This window comes from Emys orbicularis, chromosome 4 (assembly GCF_028017835.1).
Source record: "Emys orbicularis isolate rEmyOrb1 chromosome 4, rEmyOrb1.hap1, whole genome shotgun sequence".
Taxonomy (NCBI): Eukaryota; Metazoa; Chordata; order Testudines; family Emydidae; genus Emys; species Emys orbicularis.
In genome coordinates, this window is record NC_088686.1 from 101754044 (window position 1) to 101779032 (window position 24989).

Sequence of the window (24989 nt, forward strand, 5' to 3'; positions counted from 1 at the left end):
AGTGCCTTGGGAACTGTGCACATTAAAGTGACCTGTGTTCCTTCCTTAAGTGTCTCCAAATGAATCATTCTGAAGAGCGGCACCGTTTGTTGCCAGCAAAATATTCCAAACACATTCAAAACAAAACAAACATTATATTATGTCAAGACATTACATATTCCAGGTTCCAGCACTCAGTTTTCTTGGTGTCTGCATGTCTGTTTTTTATAACTACCCATTTTTGTCCTAATGTAAAAATGCTGTTTTAAAGTTAGTCACTTGCAACAAGCCACTAATTAAAAAATTATCTTCATTCCAAGTACTTTTATAATCAGAACATTATAATGTGCATAAAGCAAAGGTGTATAATCTAACTATTCTGTTTTAAAATCCAATACCACAGTGCCTCTTTGTATAAAACTCTGTAAAGACAGCTTCATTTGTTAAAGACGCACACAATGATGTAATCCAGGATATATATGCTGATATTTTTCTACTTTGCAGGTCCTACTCTTAAATTCAAATAAAATGAATATATGTTTGTGCCTTTTTATGACAAAAGTTGTCAAAGGCTTGTCATCTTATTGTTCTTTGCATTAGAAAGTCAAGATTTCTGTATGCTGGTTTTCCTACAAGGGTACAGACAATTAAATAAATACAAGCATTTGCTGCTCCGACTGTGAAATCTGATTCTATAAAGATAATTTGCTCTCAGATTTAAGAACTCTTCCTTGTTAATACCTATTTAACTCAAACACCTAATAGATGAGATTGTTAAAGATTGTCACCTGTAACTCCTTAAAATTAAGGCAGTTTCAGAGTTGTCCAGAAAGACTTAGCATGGGGTGGTAAGCTTATTACCTTACCCTTAACCATACACATACAAAATACCCTCTTCTCTCCCCTCCTTGCCACACACCCCTTGGGATTGAGACTCCTGTCTCACAAAGAATCCCATCCTACCTTTCATTCAACTATTCCCTTACCCTTCCCCCTCCCCACCCAATTAACCTGAATTATTCTCATTCATTCTTCCCCCCTAATTAATCAATTCTCATCCTTACCCCACTAGATCTACCACCTAAGAAGCAGCTCTTTAAAAATTGAAGTAATTACCTCAACACTTGTTGCTTGGACCAGCTTCACAGCTACAAAAGCAACCTCAGCCTCTCTCCATCCATCCTGGCTGCACTGCTTACAGATGCTATTTCTCAAATTATAGTGGGTAGCAGAGAGGTGGACAGCATTGCTCTACTCCTCCCCCATGGTAAGCATCCATAGCCATAGGCCCTCCTTAAGTGAGTCAGAACCATTGGAGTAGGCAGGCCACATCAGGACTAGCCAGGATATATTACATTATAGATATTTTATTTCCACAACTTTAAAGCCAAACAAATATTAGACACTGTATTAAGCTCAACCTTTGACTTTTAATATTCCAATTAAATACTAATACAAATAAGTGAAACACAAATGGGGAACATTGTTTAAATCAAAATTAATGAGTAGAGACATGCCAGTAATAAACAAATTCCATTTTCAGCAATATCTATCAGCTTTTAACTAGTATCAGAAAAAGTGATTAGACAGCCAAATTGTATTCAGTTCAGAACTTATACTGGAATAGATTCAATTCAGTCTTCTGGCATCCCAGACTGCAGTTTAGTATAGTATACTATGAGCAAGATCAAACAGTTATGTACATGAACATTGAACAGTCAAAATACTTACACTAAACAGCACAATTATGTACAGGTACTCCAACAAAAATATGCAATAGCCATACAAACATGAAACTGAAGGGAGGGAGAAGAGGAAAACCCCAACATTCAGAGAACTTTATTTAAAAATTACAAAAACATTAATAGCTGAGACATTTAACAATTGCACTACACTAATACAAAGTTCAAATATAAAATTGGTGCATTTAGTTCACAATGCACTAGCTTTAAAGAAAAATGCTGCTTTCACTAAAGGCAGCTTAGATATTTTTCACATAATTGTTTTAACAGAAAGCCTATTAAACACAACAATGATTGTTTTAATGCTACAGTTTACAGCAAGGACAAAAAACTAAAATAGCAGCAGTTTCACATGGCATATACTTCCACAGGCTTATTTATCCATGTTTTAAGTAATGCCTACAAAGTGCTCCCAGTTGGACAGACAAGTAAAATTCACAATAAAAAGTTTCCTGACACCAGGTATATTGAATGGCCTTAAACCAGTCTCCTCAGCATTCCTTCCCTGTTCCAAGGACAATCTAATTTCAATAAAGCCCTTTTAAGATTATTAGGGAAAATATCTTTTGTTACAATGTAGTAACACTAAAAAGCAGCACACCACTATAGTGGTTAACCCTGGGATGGTGTAACATTTAACAGTGTAACTGAAAGGCTTATGGATTAACATCCAACATTTTCAATAGACCAGATATTAGAGTCCAATATCTCAATTGTTAATACAGCTAGTTAGCTGTATATTGCAATTAAAAATCCTAGAAGTTATTTCTGTAAAACTAGAGACACTGATTGAAGACTGGGCAAGAAACCAGAAATTGAATTCTTCCTTCAACTCCTCAAAAATTCAATCCACTAAGAAGATTTCATAGTCTCTCCTCTTTTTTTTTTTTGGAATGGATATTTCAGTATATAGTAAGACTAACTGAGCGGTTCATTTTCTTTCCGATGAGTCGAGATGTTCTATTCTGTGTCGTAGATCTAGTTGCCATTCGATCAGTGAACAGCGCCCTCTCTTCTGCTGCAGCTTTTGCCATTTGTGCCTTCTTCAGTTCTCTGAAAAGAGAAGAATCAAGAAATGTCCATCCAATATAAGACTCTTGATCAGTCTCAGGCCACAACCTATCTGGATTTGCATAGGCAGCATGAAAGCAATTTGCAGAACCACCTAGTTGATGTCTCCACTCATTTCAGGAGATAACAGGGAAAGTTCAGGATCCAGTTTCTGTATCACGTCTGAAGTTTCTTATTTAGAGGGAGAAACAGGAAGGAAGTTCCAGAACCACGTATATTGTTGATGCTCAAATAAAATACCCACAGATTTTTTTAAATTTATATGCAGCTGTTACTCAGTAGCTATTAAACACTTTAACACACATTTTTATAAATGCCAACACCCCCAAATATAGCTATGACAGCAAGTGCCACTACATACACAGAAGCTAAATAGAGTTAATTAACATAAGGGCCTTTTATTAACCTAATGATGTGTGTCATTTCAACTGCTAGTTTGTCACCAATGATAACTAAGAACAAATTACTTCATTTTACTATGGAAAAGGGTAACCAAAAGAAACCCATAATACTGATGGTTAATTGGATTGGTGGAATAAAGAATGTATCTAATTCTTCCTTGTACCCCAGTTAAAATAATACAGACTAGTAGTTAATTGCCAGTACGAGCTGACCTTAAAATGTCCACAACTAGCCAACTTTTAGAGTGCTAAGTGTAGAGACTTCATCCTCAAGACTAGCCTCCCTTGTTAAGCTACCTTTGAAACCTCTGCAGAAAAATTCAGACCACAAAGTGTTTTCTTTTCAATAGACTGCCCCCCAAAAGAATGGTATCAGTGACTAACAGCCCAAGAATGCCACCAAAGTCCTTTTCCTTCTATATGCCAATATAGGCACTATATCCTGAATCTCTTGTTTGCTTAACATGTCCAACTTGAGTTGGCTGCAAGACCGAGTTGAAGAGAGAGCGAAAACTGCCATGCTTGATAGGACTGGTAGCATCTCATCTCTGACACTGACTAGTACCAAGTGCTTTGGAAGAAGTTAAACAAAAAAAATATATACACATACACCCCACAGTAGGTAGTTGTAGAATAACCTGACCATAGGGGAAAAACATTCTATATTACATTAGTTAGAGGTTGGCCTATGCTATGAAGGATGAAGATTTCCAACTTCCTAAAAGGGTAACGAATGTTTTTCACTATCCATATAAAATGTCCAACGCTTCGAATCTTGCTATGTTCTCAGCCTAAATGAGTTCCACAGGCTAATTGTGCATGGTGTGAAAGTACTTTTATCAGTTTTGCTGCATATCCCCATATTATTGTATTGCAAGAAAAAAAAATAGCAGCAGTGTTCCATCTACTACTATGCTATTTATTATTTTGTATATTTTATTATTTCCTTTTTTTAAATCATTATCTTTCATATAAAATTATGTCCCTAGTCATTACTTTCAACCATTGCTGAATCTCCTCTATTTCTGCTATACCCTCTTTGAGACACGGTGGAAAGAACTTAGCTCAGCGATTCTCAAACAGTGGGTCAGGACTCCAAAGTGAGTCACGACCCTGTTTTAATGGGGTAGCCAGGGCAGGTGTTAGATTTCCTGCAGCCCCAGGCCAAAGCCTGAAGGTTTCAGCCCTGGGTGGTGTGGGTCAGGCTTCAGCTTCAGCCCTGGACAGCAGGGCTGAGGTTACACGCCCCCTGCCCAGGGCCGAAGCCCTTGGGCATAGACTTTGCTCCCCTGAGGGCGGCAGGGCTTGGGGCAGGCTCAGGCTTCGGTCACCCCTCCTGGGGCCATGTAGTAATTTTTGTTGTCAGAAGGGGGTGGCGGTGCAATGAAGTTTGAGAACTCCTGGAGCTCAAACACAAGATATATTCTTGGTGCACAAAGTTCTATTGCTCAAATTACACAGGAGACCACACAAAATGATTGTAATGATCCTTATTTAGACTTCAAAGTCATAAACTGAACACATTATTTCAGGAGAGGGCATACCACAGATGATTTACGACGACATAATTGCACCATTATTCTCCACCCATTCTTTACACATCTTGATATTGTTTCCTTTTTTCATTACATTGTCACTCAAGACTGAACTGTTTCTCCCCAAGTTGTTCTAGTTAATGTAATCTGGTATTGTGTACAAGTAGTTCAGACTAGGACTCCCAGCACGCATTACCTTGTTTGTCAAAATTACATTCCAAATGCCATTGTTATCCATCCACTTCGTTTTGTTAAGTTCTTTAAAGTTCCTCAGTGTCTTCTCTGGTATCAACTACCCTAAATATGTAATTTTTCGCACCTCAGTGCTTACCCTCTTTTCCAGACTATTTAATATACTAGTTGCTGCTCACCAGTCTTAATATTGAAATTGTGAACCAACTGTTCACATTTCACTATGATAAAAGTTAGTTATTTACTCCTACTCTTTGTTTTGTTTCTGCTCCATGACAGTATTTTACCTCTGACCCCATTAATACTTTTTTTTTTTTAAATAACCTCATGAAAGGTTCAAAGGTTTTTTCCAAAAGTCCAAGTAAATTATGTCAATTGACTCTTATCCACTTAAAGACACAAAGAGCTGTAAACAGATCACTGAATACATTCAGCAGCCAGATCCCTTTGACTGCTGTTTCAGACATATACACCTCTACCCCGATCTAACGCGACCTGATACAACACGAATTCGAATATAACGCGGTAAAGCAGTGCTCGGGGCTGCGCACTCCGGCCGATCAAAGCAAGTTCAATATAACGTGGTTTCACCTATAACGCGGTAAGATTTTTTGGCTCCCGAGGACATCGTGATATTGGTGTAGAGGTGTACCTTTGATCCAGGACGTCCTAAAGGACAATGTAGCATTTAGCGTATAGATGAGTTCTTACATGCCGCAGAGGAAGCAGCCATGTACAGCATACACAGACTTCATGTCAATACTTGCAATAGCTATTAGTTATTTTGTCATGGCTATGTCAACATTGAGCTAAACCTTTAAAGAATATCAAGGACACCATAGGACTTAAAAAAAAAAAAAAAAAAGTTGCATCCAGGAAGGGTGAGGGAAGGATGTGAAAGACAACTAATATTTCCCATTACTGATAATACTTAGAGAACTTTGGAACACCTCCTCTTTCATGCATACAGGCAAGTGGGGAGTCTCAGTGCTCAGAATTTGTCTTTCAACAAAAGCCTGCAGATTGCTAGATTTATTTCCTCCTTTCTGCAGTCAGAGTCATTCATCAGGAGACTGTAGGAGTGTAACCAACCAAAAGAGCAAGTCTGCCTCTAGCTGTACCAGCTATAGCAAAGGCTAGAAGAAAAACTGCAAGAGGGAATGGTGGAAGGCATGAAAAATGGAAGGCATGGGAAAAAGTGACTAAGGGCATCTATGTTAATCGCAAATGATGCGCAGAAACTCAACAATACCCCACACCTTACGCTTTCCAGCCATTAGGCACAAAGACGCACAAAATTAAAGAAATAAGAGGTTCAAATGCTGACAGTCACCATAATTCTTCCATCTCCTGCCTATAATTTAGAGAATGACCTAACAGCCAGCTCAAAGGGATTAAGGAGGTTAATACTCTTCCTAAAGGGAATCTCCGTTTCTAAGTCACACTTACACACACACCTACCTTATTAAAACCCTTTGATTATTACAACTGAAAACTTGCCCAATGTGCTATTCACTATTCATGCTATTTACATTTACATCAGTGAAAAACAAAACAAATGAAGTGTCTTTTATGTTGATTCTCAATACTGCAATGATTATATCAAAATATTGCAAAGGAAATTTTTCTTTAAAAAACAATTAGTTTGTTTAGATGTTATGCAAACATTGCTATTGTTCTCAGGTTTCTATGGTATATTTGGCCCCTTAGAGTCTCCTTAAAAGCTCTAAGAGTAGACTTAGGTTTAGTGCAAGTACAGTTACTGTGCTCTTATGACCTATCTTTAGTAATCTTAAAATTTGAAATGAGTATATATTTCATCACCCTAAAACACAAATTATTACAAATATAATTATATCTGATATTCAAGGAATCTTTGCACTCACTTTTGCAAGAGTGAATTTTTGAACTTCTCAGCATTCAGCTCTATACGAAGTTGCTCTGCACTCTTTTTGGCAGCAGACAGCAGCACTGAATGCTTGCCCAGAGCCACTGCTGTAGGTCTTCTCTCTGGATCTGGACTAATCATAACCTTGAAGAAAAAAGATTCATGTTTAAAAGTACTAACTACTTACAGTATCAGAATAAGCAAGGAGCCATTTGCATACAACAATTCTTACTTTTAATAACTCCAATAATTCTTGAGAAAGAACTTGTGGTATTCTAGGCAGTTTTCCTTGTCGAATTTCATGCCATTGGTCTCCATTAGTCGGAAGTGGTTCAGCACCAGCAGCACACACAACAGTTAGAGCAAGAGCAAAAATATCAGCTTTCGGCAAGTGAGTATAGTTCTGCAAAGAAAAAAAAACAGAAAAAACTGTCTGTGAATACCCACACCAGAATAGAAACTGGACAGTCGACTGATTTGGAAATGGAGACATCCGAAGTATCTATCTTCTCGCACACCAAAAGGTGAGCCATTTAGAACAACTCATGTTTTACAATTTTGAAATAGTTATTTCAACTTGGGGGTGGTTAAATAAAAAAAACTGCAAAGACATCATGCAGACTTAAACCTTATTTTAGCTTCAATTAGCAAAACAATGCTGTTACCTCTTGTAAAACTTCATTTGCAAGAAAACGGCTATCTCCTTCCTCTACTTGTGGACTAGATACTCTAGTTACATGACCAAGATCACCTACAAGGAAAAGTTAAGGGGAAAAAGTTATTTTTCAGAAACCAAATCAATTATATCATCTGATCTTTAAGCATGCAGCATTTTCCGTACCTATTTTAAATACAACTTTGTCAGAAGACCAGTCATCATCATCACCTTCCTCAGACGTCATACTTGGAACTGATGTCCTAGATATGAAGATATTACCTGCAAAGAAGAAGAACGGTAAGGAACACAATTCCAGATCTAAGTTTTACCTCATCTGATTTCTCAGACAACTGTATTTATAAAGAAACTGGTTTCATTATATACCATTCCCTAGAGTAAGACAAACTAGAAAGCAGAAACCACCTCATGGGACAGAAGCCAATTTTTTGGCAAGTCAACAAACTTGCTTCCACAGAAATGATGCAAGATAAACTTAAAGGAACTTTAATTATGCTAGCCAATTTTAAAATTGATCTCTCTGATGGTCTGAGTAGCAACAGAACAAAGAATTTACAGTTATTGAGGTGTGGCTGACTGCTTATTTTTCTGCGACAGACTAAACCATCTAAAGAAATTGTAAATATAACTTCAATAGAGTACAGTAGTTTATATACTTACTAGGCTTTATATCCATGTGTACCAGTGACATTGAATGAATATACTTTAAGCCACGAGCCACCTGAAGTAACAGATCTTTCAGCTCGGGTTCAGTAAAATAGCGCATATTTCTGTAGTTTTCACTTATGGCATCAGCTAAACTGCCACCTAAAACAAAGCCAAAATATGTCAACTACCTTCTTCCACATGGGTTTTATGTAAAATGAATAAGGTTTCCCATATAGCAGAGATTCCCAAAACGTGGTTCGTAGACCACTGAACATTGCTGGTGGTCTAGAGAGAGCTGGATGGTCACATGGTATACCTCTTTCCCCTTATTCCCAGCTTCTACATTGAAATACATGTAAAGTAATGTAAGCAATTGCTGTAGTTGCCTTGGGATCCCAAGTGTGAAAAAACTGTTCCAAACATCCATGAATTGGAGGCCATGTTACCCATATAATCTGTATTAGAATGTTTTCTACAGCATAAGAGCTTGGGAAGATATGGCCATGTTAATATTGTGGTGAAAGCCTCAATTTTTGGAACCTCCTGTCTTGGGACTAGAATGTAGGCTACAAGAGGGCAAGAGTTCTATGCAAAAGGAAAACCAAAAGGCACTGAATATCTAACCCTAAACCACAAAGGTATAGATTTAGTCTGTGCTGGTGAGACGACCCACACAGGAACAGTATAAAATTCAAATAAGGAGAACTGAGCATGTCCTCCTTAAGCATGACCTTTCTTGGACGCAGTCCACTTTTTCTTTGCATGGAGTCATTTAATCTAATTTTTTGTTTTAAACCCATCTAAGGGACTTTGGTAAGACACCACAGAATTTTCCTGATAAAGTTCTTTAAGTTGGCTTTTTCACATTTAGGTCAGCACATGGCACTCAGCCCAAAAAAAGCTCTCTCTACTGCTTTTGTAAGTGGAAGATTAATACACTTTGTACTAGCAGCACTTTTCGAAGAACTCTCTCTCCCACCCCCATCTATAAAATGGGAAACAGAAATTAAGTGATTTACTCATGGTCCCAAAATAATTTAGTACAGGAATATTCCTCAAATCTTTATACACAAGTAATATTTCAGAGTCAACATACTTTCTAATATTAACATGAAAAGCAATACAGAAAGTTAGCTTAAAATTAAAGTCACTTCTAATGACTTTGACCCAACTGCTGATCCCGATGAAGGCTGAGCTATTCAATTAAAATGGTGGAAAAGGGGAGAGGGGGGGAGGCGCACACAAAACACCTGTTTTTCACCTGCCCCTTAAATAAAGGGTGACAGGAATTCTGATAGGGAAAGAGGGATTTTCTTTTTAGTTTAGTAGCAACATAATTGTTTTATTGTGCTTCAGCCTGTATGGGCCTAGTGGTATAAATGTCCAAAGTAAATAAAAAAAATAGTTTTCCCCATAAGGAATGCATTAATTTGCTTAGAAAAAATGGTTTCTATGCACTGCAATATTTACTTTGTCAACCAGGGAGTAGTCAAACAGCCCCATGGCTCACCAATTGTTATGTGCAAGGGGAGGAACCTTTTGCTGTGTCCTCCCTTTTAGAGAGTTTTGTTTTATTGGCGTATTTTGTTTGATCAAATTTAGTGATTTGGTTTTTAGAGATATAAAATGCTCTCTCCTACCAAAGGGACTGCACATACATGTAATTCCATCTCTTTCACATTTAGAAAAGAGTATCTCTTACAACCAACCAGTGCCATCCACCCCAGGCTAATGCCCACGAGAGACCTGCCAGTTCAAACCCTACAGGCAACTTTAGAAAACCTACGGTTCATAGCAAAGTGACGGATAACAGGTTTTTCTTACCATTACAATACTCATTCTGTATAAGCATGTGATCATCTTCTGCCCAGGCAGAGTAGTATCTGACTACATGAGAATGCTGCCCCAAAACTGCATGTGCGTAGACCTCTCTTAAAGCGTTCTGCCTATTATAAACAAATAAAAAAACAACCCACAAATATTTAGTGATAGTCTAAGTTTATTTCAGAATATCTAAATTTAGGTCTGCTGGAAGTTCACACACACACACACACACACACGCACTCTTTATATAGTGGTCACATGTCGTTAAGGCAGTAGCCATGTTAACACTGAGCCTGAAAAACGGGTATTCATCTGTCAATACTGCTTTGTTATCAAGCAACTGATCTAACACCATTCACCAGTGAAAAGAAGAAACAATTCATCTTGCTATTATAAACTTAAGGCTGATGTCTTTTACAGATTTAATTGGGCAGTATCTGAAGTTACATTTGCAGTGATGTCAGTGATTGAGTATTTAAGTTTTAAAATAATTTATATTATACTATAAAAAGATTAACCACTGGTAAAATACAAACTTTTGTTGTAGATCAGGTTGTATGGCTCCACTTCAAGAACAACTGAGCCTTCACCACCGGTAGAGACTAGAGAGGCTGGAAGAAGGGGCTGCAAATTCACTATGCTTTTAAAGCACCATTGACATCATTTCTAAAGGCCTACCATTGAACAGTTTCAGAAAAGGCTCCTGATGATACAATTGTGGATCCCTTCTTTTGGTTGAAAGTTTAAAAGGGAACTAAACATTTATGCATTAGATGAAAGAGTTAAGATTGAAACATAAATTATGGTAGCGTTTGTTCACAAAGACTTCACTCCAAGGGAATGCTTAAATCCAAAATACTGTTGTAGACTAAACAGCATTGTGCAAGTGCACAAGAAAAGAAACTGGCCTGCTTAACGACTTTATCCTTCACTCAAACTGGACATGGAGCAATACTTAACATTTTGCACTTATGTGAAGCCTTCCCAGCAGGGATCACAAAGGGCTTTACAGACATCAGTGTAACATACCTACCATTAATGGAAGGAAGTATTATCCCTACTTTACAGATGACTAGAGTGATTCGCTCAAGATCATACAGGATGCCTGTGGCAGAGCTGGGAACAGAACCCAAGTCTCTCTTCCCACTTCACATAAACCACAATACTACCCTTTAACTTCAGAAAGGCTGATGAAAAATAAGTTTTAGATTTCTATTTTAAGGTATTAGCTGTAAAGCAGATAAACACTTGCAAACTTATATTCATCTTGAAAGTCTCATTTTAATGCGTACACCGGAACACCTCATGTGGGAGAAGCAAAAAAGTAAAAAGGCAACCAAGAATTAGTATCTAGCTTTTAGTAAAAACACATACTTACTCATCAACTGAGCCAGCTAAGGGCTTCTTGGACCGTTTTATAGCATAGATACAGCCATCAAGCCTTTTTACACATTTAAACACGGAACCAAATTCTCCAGACCCAATCTTCTCCAATTCATGAAATTCTGTTTCATACCGTGACTTCATATTACTTTCTGTTATTGTGATCCGCTGCAGTGATTAAAAAGAGGAAAAGTAAGACTTAGGTTTGCAAATACACACTACTAATTAAACACAAAGCAATAAGTGTGTTACCTTGGCAGGTCTGATAGTTTCATCTTCAAGCTCTCCGTCACTTGCTTCCATGTCCTCCCCACAAGAGCTGAAAGTTACATTCATAATATGTTCATTTATTGAATAAATAAGTCTTGATGATCTTAAAGACAGACAATAAGAACTCAAATTCTTACATTCTACCAAAGCCAAGCTAATGGAAAACCAAACCAAAAAGTCTGGAATGTGAAATCACACAAGGTAATACCCACCTACAAAATTTAGCTCTCTTGCATATATTTTCCTGTTGTTTCTAGGAGATTAACAACTGCTGCAGCTGATGCCCACTGCTAAATGTCCACCCTATCACCTCCCTTTCTGGTTTCTATCTAGCAGAATCAAGACAACCATTACTACTTGATTCATTGTCCAGTTGCTGGTTTCCCATCCCAACTCAAATCCATGTCTGGACAATATGGTTCACCTATTAATTCTTCTCCTAATCCAAGGATTCACTAAACCAATTTTACCTTCCATCTGACAAAAATCCCACTGCAGATTATGGTCATGCACATCACACTGTACCCTACCGCAACCCAGAAAATATATTTCTGGGTGTCATTCATCTTGAAGATACATATTGCTATTAAATCCAGAATGTACATTTTGCATCTGTTGATTTTAGGGAAATAATTAACAAGAGATTTCTGAGGAAATTTAGCAATACAATATTTTTTTAAACAACTAAAAATGGTTTAAAATAAGACTGATGAAGAAGTATGAGTTACTCACTCATTCCAATGTGTTCTCTTTCTTCTACGACACTGTCCAGATGAAGTCTGAAGGAACAGCGAGTCTGGAGTAAAGGGATTAATGTTCACATGAGGTGTCCGTCTCATAACAGCATCCCGCTTTTCTGACTTCCCAACATTCATGAAGAGGGATCCTACACGGAGTTTAACTGAACTGGAGCCCATTCCTTGAGCTTTGGAAAGCAAACTCTACAAAAAACAAAAAGGCTCATCAATACTTCAGATACTCATAACTAGGACCCTACCAAATTCACAGCCATGAAAAACATGTCACGGACTGTGAAATCTGGTCTTTTATCCTATACAGATTTCACAGGGAAGACTAGCATTTCTCAAAGTGGGGGTTGCAAGGCTATGAGGAGGGAGGGTGTCACAGTATTGCCACCTTTACTTCTGCGCTGCCTTCAGAGCTGGGCAGCTGGAGAGTGGCATATGCTGGCCTCCCATCCAGCTCTGAAGGCAGCATCACAGCCAGCAGCAGTGCAGAAGTAAAGGTGCCAATACCATATAATGTCTGAACTGCTGCTGGTGGCAGCACTGCCTTCAGAGCTGGGGTCCCAGTCAGCAGCCACAGAGCTTCCTGGAGCTAGGGGATGTTCCTGGAGATGGGTCTGACCCAGCCCAGGGAGTAGCCCATGCAGGAGAAGAGGAAGTCCCTTCCCTCACCAACCCGGCCAGGACCAGCAGCTGGAGCCTGGCATACAGTAGGAGCCCTCGGCCAGGGCACCACCAGCCCTGCCCATCCCTGGCTCCGTGCCCATCACTCTGGCACTCAGGAATTAAAGGGGCTTTGCGCTGCTGTGTGTGGAGGTGGGTGTGTGACCACAGAGACCTCCCCCACAATCACAGCACCTAGGGTAAGGCCAGCCCTGCCCTTCCTCCACCCCAAGGCCCTCCCATACCATGCCAACTCTCTTCCGCGCTGCTGCTGGTGGCAATGCTGCCTTCAGAGCTGGGCGCCTGGCCAGCAGCCACTGTTCACCAGCCACCCAGCTCTGAAGACAGTGCCGCCACCAGCAGAAGCACAGAAGGGTGGCAAAACTGTGAGACCCTTCCCCCCCCCCCCCCCCGGATCCCTTTTTGGGTCAGGCTCCCCCCCAGTTATAACACTGTGAAATTTCAGATTTAAGTATCTGAAGCCCTGAATTTTTTTTTTTTTAAATCCTAGGACTGTGAAACTGACCGAAATTGACCGTGAATTTGGTAGGGCCCTACTCATAACTGGCACGTTTGGCTATGTTTTCCAGAAAGTTGTTATTAATGATGACTACTGTTTAATCAGCATAAAATTAGCATAAGAGCTGCTTAATAGGAATGAATTTGTCCAATGTAAATCACTTGGGTATGGATTTTTAAGCTTTAGTACTGACATGGCAATTGCCAGAATAAAGATAAACACTAACATTTTAATCATTTTTAAAAAAAAGTCTGGCAAGAAAAAGTGACCACTTTTTAGTCAGGAAAAGACCATACATAAGGATGGAACAATTAACACAATTCTCTTTCAACACAAAGACCATGAAGCATGACTATATATAAACACGCTGAACTCTGAGCCACTAAACACTAAATTACCACACATTATTGGCTCAGCTACGCAGCAGCACAATAAAGCCTTGTTATGACTTGCCTATAAAATTCTCATTCTTCTATCTTCCATAAAAAAGTTAGTCCCTATAAATAGAAGATTAGCAGTACTAGTGTTCAGTTCCACACTGATGGGGCACTAGAAATGCACAAAATATATGGGTATCCTCTCAATATTCAGAATTGAAAAGTTCATATTATACAGATACTGTAACAGAATTTACTTCAATCCAAGAGAGGTTTTCACAGTGAAGAAAGGTCACCTATTGAAAATGAAGTAAAACCACTCTCTCCATAACCCCAAACCTACTATTTCTGGAAGCCAAGGGCAATCTGCCAGTCAAATATATTGATCAAGCCTCCTTTGGAGGGGAGAGGTGGGAAAATGAAAGACTGGACAACAGGTTATAGCCAAGCTGCCAGGGCTTCATCCAGTGCCTGTCATGACCTGCAATCCCTAGAATTGCCCTGGGCAGGCACATGCTTTCTCACTCTCTCTCATTCTGAGTTTTCAAATGCATCAGAGTTCAATGGCATACACCACCCACAAAGCATGTTTCCTGTTGTATTTGATACAAGCAAGCATTGACACTTAAGTCACACTTACATGCTATGTAATCACATGAATTACATGATTGATCAATCTACTGTTACCATTAGAAACATTTTCAGATTAAAAATATTTTTCCAAGTGTACTTTTATCAATAATTAATAAATCAAGTAAGACTATTTACTTTTAATTACTTACATACATTAGTTTTCAGCACAAGACTAGCACAAGACTAGCCAATTCCATACTTATATAGTATATTTCCAAATAAATACAGTTTTCGAATGTCCATGTATTCAAGCAGCAACAGCTGGTTTGGAAGTCTGGCATGGGAATAATTATTTTAAAAGTATGAAACAGCTTACATATTCTTTTGAAACTGATCATATTTCAGCAGTCCCAAGTCCCTCTAGCCATTTGTAGTTTATAAGTTCTATGTCTTCCCTCCTCACCCCCCCAAACAAAGTTTTGCTCAGGTGTCAAATACCCACAAAACAGAAACAATGGAAATAAACTACATGGTGCTGTCAAACAAACATGCAGACAAACTGATAGAATATTTAAACACATCAACAGATAAAATTCAGACAACCATGACTGAAAAGTTGAGTGTCACTTCAAAATATATGTCCACTGCAGTGTTTAGAAGAACTGGAAATATGCCTATTACTCCTAGAACTTGTTTTACAAAACCTAATTTTTAAAAAAATCCACATTGGATTAAACTGGGTCCATTTAACAGCTCATACATATTTACAATGACAAAGTAATCAAAGTAAGCTGACAAAATCCAATTACTGAACTACAATTTTAAGATCAAAAAGTGAGACTGGAAAACTCTTCTGATGTTTAATAAAATAGTGGCAAACCAACAGGCTGATCACCTACTTTAAAATATGAATTTTAAAAAGTACCAAACAGACCAGATTCATCTGTTACATAATCTTAACGGACAATTTGTGGGCAGGACCTGCAAAAGATGCCAACTTTTTTTTTTTTTGTTACAGGCAAACCAAGTATGTTATGTAACGATTGCTCTAGAATGGGCAGTGGCGCTGGAAACACACATGATAACTTTGTTTTTAATCCCAGGCACAGAGGAATGAAATGGGGTATTATGTTTTGTTTGTTTGTGTTTAGGTTCCCTGTCAAGTTACATCAGCTATCCTCTGTTGGTGCAGTTCTATATTTAAGGAGCCAGATGCTGCTGGAAGAGTTTGTAAAGCACCATTTTCTGTTCCAGTTCACTCCTTACACTTCAAAGAAAACAGACCTATCATTACCCTTACACCAACTATATTATACAGAGTGGTTGTAGCCAGGTCGGTCCCAGGATATTAGAGAGAAAGGTGGGTGAGGTGACTTATTGAACTGTATCAGAGGGGTAGCCGTGTTACTCTGAATCTGTAAAAAGCAACAGAGGGTCCTGTGGCACCTTTAAGACTAACAGAAGTATTGGGAGCAGAAGCTTTCGTGGGTAAGAACCCGTTCTTACCCACGAAAGCTTCTGCTCCCAATACTTCTGTTAGTCTTAAAGGTGCCACAGGACCCTCTGTTGCTTTTTATTCTTACCCACGAAAGCTTCTGCTCCCAATACTTCTGTTAGTCTTAAAGGTGCCACAGGACCCTCTGTTGCTTTTTATTCTTACCCACGAAAGCTTCTGCTCCCAATACTTCTGTTAGTCTTAAAGGTGCCACAGGACCCTCTGTTGCTTTTTATTGAACTAACTTTTGTTGGTGAGAGACACCAAGCTTTCCAGCTACACAGAACTCCGCTTCAGGTCTGGGAAAGGTACTCTGAGCATCACAGCTAAATGCAAGGTGGTGGAAAGGATTGTTTAGCTTTAAGTAGTTAACACATATTCAAGGTAGAATAGTTCTTTAGAAGGTTTCAGAGTAGCAGAACAATCCTTTCCACCTTGCATTTAGCTCAGAGTACCTTTCCCAGACCTGAAGAGGAGCTCTGTGCATCTAGAAAGCATCTCTCTCTCTCACCAACAGAAGCTGGTCCAACAAAGGATATTACCTTGCCCACCTTATCTCTGTAGTGAGTATTGTTAGTTCTTATTGCAAATCTACCAAACAAATTTGAAATAAGTGGAAGTGTAATGCAAATCTATTAATACTTCTAACCCACCACCCTGCTGACATCCAACATTTTGTGCCTGCCAATAACATTGCTCTTCCAGTAAACGGAGTTCTAGTGCCCTAGAGTATTTTCTCTCCCGCAGGTGGGCTGGTTCTAGCCCACAGTAGGCAGGAATCCTTACTGTAATACAAGACCCAAATTTCTTGGTCAAGGTATAGTCAAGATCCAGACTCTAGAGAAACATTTTTTTACACAACAATGAAAATAAGTGAATAAAGAGGTTTCACAACCCAATCTCTCCAAAGCATCTGGCAATCATGCCCACGGTCTGCCTACTGCAGGGGTGGGCAAATTTTCTGGCCCAAAGGCCACATCTGGGTATGGAAATTGTATGGTGGGCCATAAATGCTCACGAGATTGGGGTGCGGGAGGGGGCGAGGGCTCCAGAGTAGGGCCAAAAACAAGGAGCTCAGGTTGTGGGAGAGGGTTCTGGGCTGGGGCAGAGGATTGGGGTGCATGGGTGGGGGTGAAAGCTCTGGCTGGGGATGCAGGCTCTGGGGTGGGGGGTGAGCTGTTTGGGGTGCAGGAGAGTGCTCCAGGCTGGGACTGAGGGGTTCAGAGGGCAGATGGGGGGGGAGGGAAGGTCAGGGGTGCAGGCCCCGGGTGGCGCTTACCTCAAGCAGCTCCCGGAAGCAGCAGCAGCATGTCCCCCCTCCATATCCTATGCAGAGGGGCAGCCAGGTGGCTCTGCGCGCTGCCCGTCCGCAGGCACCACCCCTGCAGCTCCCATTGGCCATGGTTCCAGGCTCGCCCCGCGCCATGGTTCTAGGCCAATGGGAACTGCAGGGGCAGTGCTTGGGGCAGGGGCAGCATGCAGAGGCCCTAGCTACTCCTACGCATAGGAGACGGAGGGGAGCCATGCTGCTGCTTCCACAAGCCATACAGAACCATGGCACACGCAGAGCAGGGCAAGCCCCGACCCCGCTCCCTGGCTACAGCAGGGCAAGCCCCGAATCCTACTCCCCGGCAGGACCTGGAGGACCAGATTAAAATGTCTGAAGGTCCGGATGCGGCCCCCGGGCCGTAGTTTGCCCACCCCTGGCCTACTGACTACCCCTGCTGTACAAAGAGCCACAAAGCCAGGCCCCCCATTAACCTTCCCCCACATCGTACAGACACCACAAACAAGGGGGTAGATACTGCAGACCTTCCCCACAACAAAGGGCGTGGGGGACCCTATGCGTACAGTGCTTTGACGGGCTGAGGGACCAGGAGAGTCCCAGAACTGCAGGCAGCTCCTCCGGTAATCTTGTGCACAGGCCGCGCCACGCCCTGTGTTGGAGAACGGAGCACACACGTGCTACAAGTTACAACCAGCCGCCCTTCAAGGGACCAAGAACCAAGGGGGAGCTGTGCCACGAGCAGCCCCAGCCGCTCCGCAGGGCACCATCCCCACCCCGAGCCCTCACCTTGGGCGTGTGCGGTGTGTCGAACAGGCGCAACTTGCGGAAGGTCTTGTGGGGCGGGGTGCCCGGGCACTCGGGCAGGGGGGAGCGGGGCTCCCCGCTGCGGACCCGGTACCCGCCTGCAGTGAAATGCGTCGGCGACTCCCCGCAACACCGGCGGCCCTTGAGTGGCGGCGAGGGCGACCCAGCCATGAAGTAGGCTCCGGGCGACTTGACCGGGGACGAGCCGAAGCCCTCCTCCTCCCATGAGTCCTCCTCATCCCCGGGCAGCGCCGACACCGCCGGCTCCATCTCCTCCTCTTCCAGCGGCGGCGGCTCGCCCCGCGCCGGGGTGCGGGCTGCCGAGAGTGGCGAGTCCGCCTCCTGGAAAGCTGAGTCCTCGCCGGTGCTGTTGCCGCTGCTACCCCCTTCCTCCTCGTCGTCGTCCTCGTCGCTGCCGGCTGGGAACAGCAGCTTCTGCCGGATCGGGGCGTCCGCCGGCCGTACCGAGAGGCGCCGCGGCGCGGCCTGTAGCCGGCTCACAGAGCTCATGGCGGGACCACGGCTCCGGGCCGCTCCCAGCTCCGTACGGGCCCCGCTCACGGGGAGACGCGCCCCCCGACACCCTGGCTCCCTGCCGGCCGCTCCCACGCCGAAGGCCCCGCGCTGGCCGCTCCCCGGCTCCGCCACTATCGGCGCTGAGTAGGCGCCACTCCAGGCTCCTCCTGGCCCCGCAGCAATTCAGGCTCCGCGCGGACCCACTCGCTAGCGCTGCCCAGGGTAGCCCAGCTCTTGCCGTTCAGACTCCGCGGCTTTCCCGCGACCGTTAGTCTCGTGGCCCCTACGCCAGCCAATCACACACGCCCACTCAGTTTGAAAACAAGGAAGATGGAGGCCGGCCCACGCAGAAAATACGTCATACGTTCGTTTGGCGCGAATGGGGAGCTGGAAAGGGCGGGGCTGGAGAAGTCTCCTTCCGTTGGGAGTGTGGGGTGGAGACTAGAGAGGTTAGTGGGCGGCTGCGCGGGCACGGAGGCGCTCCAGGCGGTAGCCAAGTGCCTCGGTTCCGGCGAGCGGCAGAGCTGGGCGGCTGGAGGCGGGGGTGCCGCAGCGGGCGGAGATGGCTCTGGGGTACAGCGAACAGCGGTCTAACCCGGGACCGCGTCACCAGAGCTGCTCCTCCGACCGCACCATCCCCGCTCGACCGCTGCGGGAGGAGAGAGGGGCGGGCCCCTCGCCCCGGGCGGCATCGTTCCCTCCCGGCGCCTGTAGGAAAGGGGCTTGCTGCCGGGCGTGGGAGCGCAGGGTGGCCGGACAGGCTGCCGTGCTCCTCCAGCGCCGCTGGGATACTGCGCTAGTTCTCCCATCTCACAACCCCGCGCCTCAAGCGAGAACTGTCCCTTTAACTGAACAACACGTAGCAGGCAGGGAGTGGAAAGCAGCTCTGCTCTCGCGCTGGAGGCGGGGCACAGCCCAGGCCGGCCGCCTTCACGCCACTAACCCCGATGCACACACAGTTCATTGCGGTGGTGCCACTGTAAGCAGAGGCGTTACGTGCTGCTGTGCTATGCCCTCCTCCCCTAGCGCCCTGTTTAAAGGAATCCGTTTGCACTGCAGTGGGTTGAGTCCGTCGCAGTTGCAAGGAGGAGACGAGATGCGCACACTCTGGTAGGAGGCCTCCAGCCGGCCAAACCTGCATGTCTCACGGGAGGGCAAACAAAAAAATTGATTGCTCACTCCCCTTTTCTAGAGATCGCTTCCAAGTGAGCTTTTCAGCTCTATGCACACGTGGCACGATCGTAAGTCGAAGTATGACAGACTCCCCCCAATGTAAAATGCCACTTTGCTGATTGCCGTTAGCGGCGGGGAGTTTCATCTCTGCCTCCTTAAGAACAAAGACAGTGTATGAGCCCCCTTAATTCTTCTTTTAAAGTCTATCACTACGAGACTGCTTGTAAAGACTGGCAGGGTTGAGAAGGCTAAAATCTAAGCAGATTTTTTTTAAAATGCTTCTCTTATGTTGGGAGATTTCTTAATACTAGAAGAAGAAAGGAACATTGACGCTAGATCATCTTTTCTACTAACACTCGAAATCAACAAATCCAATATACTAGTTCCCCGCCCAAGTAGGGTGACCAGGCAGCAAATGTGAAAAATCAGGCGGGGGGTGGAGGGTAATAGGATAGGAGCCTATATAAGAAAAAGACCCCAAAATCGGGACTGTCCCTATAAAATCAGGACATCTGGTCACCCTATGCCCAAGATATGTATATTTGGTTGACATATACATTGCTAATTTTTGTGATGGGGATTTCAGGTCCAGAAGTAGTGATTTTTTTTGTTTGTTTCAGCACAGAGTAAGTATGTGTATTGTTTTATAGCAAAATGTCCCACATTAAAAAAAAACATAATTGCTAGATGTTCAGCTGTGCAAAATGGTACAGAGTGCTTAAGTACAAGTGGAATAGACATAATCTGTTAAATACTCAAACAGTTTTATGATCCTATGAGACAAGATGTGAAACTAGAGAGTGGTCTGAGAGTGAGATGTAACAATCTCATGTTAAAAAAAAAATAGTTTGCAGTAAAAAGAAGCACCCTTTTAAACGAATTATTTGTAAACTATTCTCATGATATTTGACACCTGATTCATGAATTTTGAACATTTGAGGCTGGCAATACAGCAGAGCCACTCAACCCATTTCCACTTGTGGCATAAGTAAACCTTTGAATGAAGGATGCCTATCAGGGAGGGAAAGTGCTAGGCTTGTGCCCTGTTTTGCTCTTTAGAGATGCATAATGGAGGGCTAGTGGCTCTTAGCCCAATTTAAAAAAAAAAATCATTTTTTAAAAAGTATTTAAGCTTAACCATTTAAAGAAATGCAAATTACTTTGATTTATAAATATTGCAAACCTCCCAGAACACTGGAACATCAGGCACAGTATTCTGATTGGTTGCCTGGCAGCCCTCATTTAGTAAGAACTTCTTACTCATAAACTAAAAAATCACCTCACAATGAATGTGTTATATACTCTGCATTCCATTTGACAGACACTGACCTCTCTATGACCGCTTTGACTTTGGCCCTCCACTTCATCTCTATCAGCCCTTGCTGGACTGATAATGCAATCAAGTATCTGTCCTTTATCACTTAATCAAATTATATTAACTAAAACTAATCTTTTGAGCAAAGCTGTACTGACCAACTTTGTTTTCCCAGTCAGAGAGAGCTAGAATAATCCAGAGCTGGCTCCATCTAGGTCCCATGACCTATCATCAACTTCTCCTTATTTTCAAGACAATACACATTTCTTCCCCTCATCCTTTGGGTTGAAGAGTCATTCTGTGGCTGATGCTAATGGCTAGAGTTGCTGTCACAGTCCTAGTGCCCCTGCATCCTTCTGGTAAGGTGAAAAGCATACAGAATTTATCTAGCAGCGGATCTTCTGGCCCTTATCCAGTTCCACATGATAGCATGTAGACAGCCCCCATTAGAACTGATGTCTGTCTGTGCTTTTTACGCCTTGAGTGGCATCCCCAAATCCTGCTTTCTTTATCCCTGGAGGAACAAAATCAAACCTATTCTGCTGCATGAGGGATCTCTGCACCCAGAGAAATAGGGGCAGGAGTTGCTTCTAAAAGTTTAGGAGACAATGAATTAAACACACCAAACCCAGCCTACAGAGAAAAGGGAAATTAAAATGTGTACTTATCCAGATGCTCCAGTTGTTTGCCGTTTGATATGATTCCTGGCAATGGTGGATCCTAGTAACAGAAACCTTAACTTAAAACCATAAACTTGAAACACTTTTCTACCTCTCATTTTCATGTTTTTATAAGCCTAACTAAATACTGTCCTTACCCTCTTCCTCCCAAAGAGCCATTTCACTGGTACATTGGAGCCGGCTCCTTTAACAACTCTTCCTCATCCTGTTTCCCCTTCCCTCTGCCACACCAACTGGGGGTGCCATTGTTAGCTTTGCCATATAAGTGGGGACATAGAGAGAGCAATGGAAGGCTTTGCCCTGACTTCCCCATCTGGAAGCCACCACCATTTCTCCTGGCTTCCCTGTGAAAGGAAAGTTAACGGCTGTTTAATCTCCTAGGTAAGAGCCACGGCCACTGCAAGAACGGGATTGTCTGCTGGCTCTACTGCCTCACAAGCTCTCGAAAGCCAGATAACACTTGCCATGATCTTTACTGGGTCCGTTCACAGAAATGGGACAGCCATTGTCACCTCTCCTGGGACTGTCACTCTTAGCACCCTCTTCTCACACACACAGGAATATTCTCCTAAATACATCTCTTACCACCACTCTTTTCAGCAATTAGGGAATTCAACTACATTACTTGTAAGTAGTTTTCTATTTTACCAATTATCATTTTGCCTTTCACTAGGTTAGGAGCTGGTGATATAGAGCGAGGTGGTTTGAGGAAGATATCTTAGGCCTTGTCTACACTGGCACTTTACAGTGCTGCAACTTTCTCGCTTCAGGGTGTGAAAACACACACACCCCCCGAGCGTTGCAAGTTTCAGCGCTGTAAAGTGGCAGTGGTAGACTGCGCCAGTGCTGGGAGCTACTCCCCTCGCAGGGGTGGTGCCGCGACTACACAGCCACATTAAAGCACTGCCGTGGCACCGCTTTAATGTTGGTAGTGAAGACATACCCTTAGGGTGTGAGTTTCTCCAACTGTACATGAGCGTCTTTGGTTACTTTCAGCACAGCTCTCCCTAACAGCAAGAGACCTCCACCACAGACCTACCAGCTTCCCTCCCTCCTTCCCCATGCACTCTCTCTTTCATGTAGTCTAGTCCCACCCGTTTCAGTTTCACCTCACCTCAGTAGGCCCCCTATCAGACCCCTGCCCCTGCTCTGCTTGGCTTCCCACTTTTGGGTTGACATACTCACATTGCCTGCCATTTCCTGTCTCAGGCCCCTCTCCCACTGCAGCCCCTCCTGGTTTGGCCTGACCTGATCTTAATAAGCAGCCACTCTTGGGGATTAGCTCTAAACTATGTGCAGCAAGTGTTGCTGCCTTCCCTGCAGTTTCCCCCTCAGCAGAGGCAGCCAACAAATGGGAGGTGGGAAGACTTACTATAGCACCAACTACTGGCTGGAGTGGTGCTTTGCAGGAAGCCGCTCCAGCAGTAGGGAGCAGGCCCAGAGAGGCACCATATACAAGCACAACCTTTGAATGCCCCAAGGATGCACCTACGCACAGTGAAAAATTTAAAAGCCTGAGATTTCCATCTTGCCTGCACCCTGCAGTTCTGTCCCCAAGGTTTCCCTTTACTATGTGACAAAAAATAGCATAAAGAAAATGTGTCTTTTTAAAACCAGGAACATAGTATATTCCCTGACTTTAAATGATCGGACAACAGCAGATCTCAAAGGCTCAAGAACTCTTTTTTTCTAAACAGGACCTATCCTGTGCTATGTATCTATCCATATCCAGGTTCTCATTGGGCACCTATCAGCGTAGGGTCTGAGCCCCTATTCCTCTTCTATTCAGTATCACCTGTGATTTTGGAGGCCTGAGATCCCACAAAAATTGATGGTGAGGCCAGTGTATCCTAGGACCAGCGCTGGTCAATGTGCATCGCTTCTTTCTTCCTTCTCTTTTCTAAGAGTGCTCGCACCTTTCTTCTGTTTCTTCTTTTCCTTCAATTACTGTTTCTTCTCTCTAGAGATGTTCTGAACCTCTCCCCTTTGGGCCAAAACAACTGCCACTAACTGCCAACTCCAAGAACAGAGGCTTCCCATTGGAGCATCAGTTTGTCAATCAACCAACTCAGGGAGTGGGACTCTTTCTTTCCCATGCAGAGCTGCACACGTCAAACGAAAGGTGTGATTTTTTTCACCCGTTTAAGTAAACGGGTGAACTTTGTGCAGAGCACCATTATATCAGTTTTAGAGCATTTTAAAGTAGCTCATCGTATGCCATTTTGTAACTGACATAAACTAAACCAATTTAAGACATTGAAACCAATTTAAGTGTGTCCATATTAGGGAGGGAGTCACTTCAATTTAATTAAATAGTTTTAGAAACTGATTTAGTTAAATGGCGCACAAAATGTGTGTAGACAAGGCCTCTTTTGCCAGCAGAGCAGATAAATCTACTAGGATAGGGTGACCAGACAGCAAGTGTGAAAAACTGGGACAGGGGGTGGGGGGGTAATAGGAGCGTATATAAGAAAAAGTCCAAAAAATCAGGACTGTCCCGGGACATCTGGTCACCCTACATTAGGATATGAGAGGGTAATTATTCCTTTTGTAAGTCATAAACAGGAACACTTCCATAAAATATCAAACTTTTACATACTTCTCATGTTCTTTAGTGTGCTTAGAGTTGAAGTCTCCTTTTATTTACCGAAAGGCACAGTACAGGTGGTGTCAAACCACAGAGAGCCTCCAGAGGACAATCTTTAGAAGATGGAAACTTTGGGCTAATATGAAGGTAAACTATCAACAACAACAAAATAAAAATGGCCTGTTAATATATATATTTAAAGTACTATTAAAAGGGCAAATCCTGTACTAGGAAGTGAGGTAACATTGTCTCCATTCATTAGGCCATTAGTTTAATCTGTTCTTGATATGTGGGGGGTATTGGGTGCCCATATTTGTGTTTAAAACAGCCTACCTTCCTGCCTACAGCTCCTATGCCACATCCCCCGTAGCTAGCATAAGGGGCCTGATGATCCCTGGCTGCTGGAGTGTCCTTTTGGGGCTGCTGGCACTGGTGCAAATTGGAGCATGTTAATGGTCCCAAGATGGGGGGGTGGGGGTGGAGGGGTTCAAAGGTGGTTTACAGCCACCTGTGTACTGACCCCAAACTCCTAACTTGTATCAAGTGTTCCTTAGCCAGATCCCAGGATCCAACCCAACATATTTACATTCCCTTATGACTGTAGATCAGTGAATGCATTTATTAATTTATTTGGAAAGCATTC

At 42.8% G+C, this 24989-nt stretch overlaps 1 protein-coding gene across 2 annotated transcripts; it reads right to left on the bottom strand.

The window, feature by feature from the left end:
* Window positions 1-1393: 1393 nt before the first annotated feature.
* WEE1 (WEE1 G2 checkpoint kinase) lies at window positions 1394-22020 on the bottom strand. Of its 2 annotated transcripts, XM_065403240.1 has the most exons (12): window positions 21994-22020; window positions 18058-18561; window positions 12342-12550; window positions 11592-11658; window positions 11335-11507; window positions 9957-10078; window positions 8145-8291; window positions 7650-7745; window positions 7474-7559; window positions 7041-7211; window positions 6807-6952; window positions 1394-2774 (listed from the first exon to the last, which is right to left on the bottom strand). In XM_065403240.1, the coding sequence occupies exons 1-12, from the start codon at window positions 22018-22020 to the stop codon at window positions 2624-2626; spliced, it is 1899 nt and encodes a 632-aa protein (XP_065259312.1). In that variant the 3' UTR covers window positions 1394-2623. The 2 variants fall into 2 exon arrangements, with proteins under 2 accessions (XP_065259312.1, XP_065259311.1); XM_065403239.1 differs by lacking the exon at window positions 21994-22020 and having other exon boundaries at window positions 18058-18585.
* Between the last annotated feature and the right edge of the window lie 2969 nt (window positions 22021-24989).

What these genes read in the sequence shown, in the direction of transcription:
- WEE1 (XM_065403240.1), bottom strand. Translation starts at nt 22,020, where the DNA reads ATGGCAAAGCTAACAATGGCACCCCCA. An exon ending in AAACTATCAGACCTGCCAAG is followed by an intron (nt 11,508 to 11,591) that starts GTAACACACTTA and finishes TAATCACTGCAG; the next exon opens with CGGATCACAATAACAGAAAG. An exon ending in ACACATGGATATAAAGCCTA is followed by an intron (nt 7,746 to 8,144) that starts GTAAGTATATAA and finishes TCTTCTTTGCAG; the next exon opens with GTAATATCTTCATATCTAGG.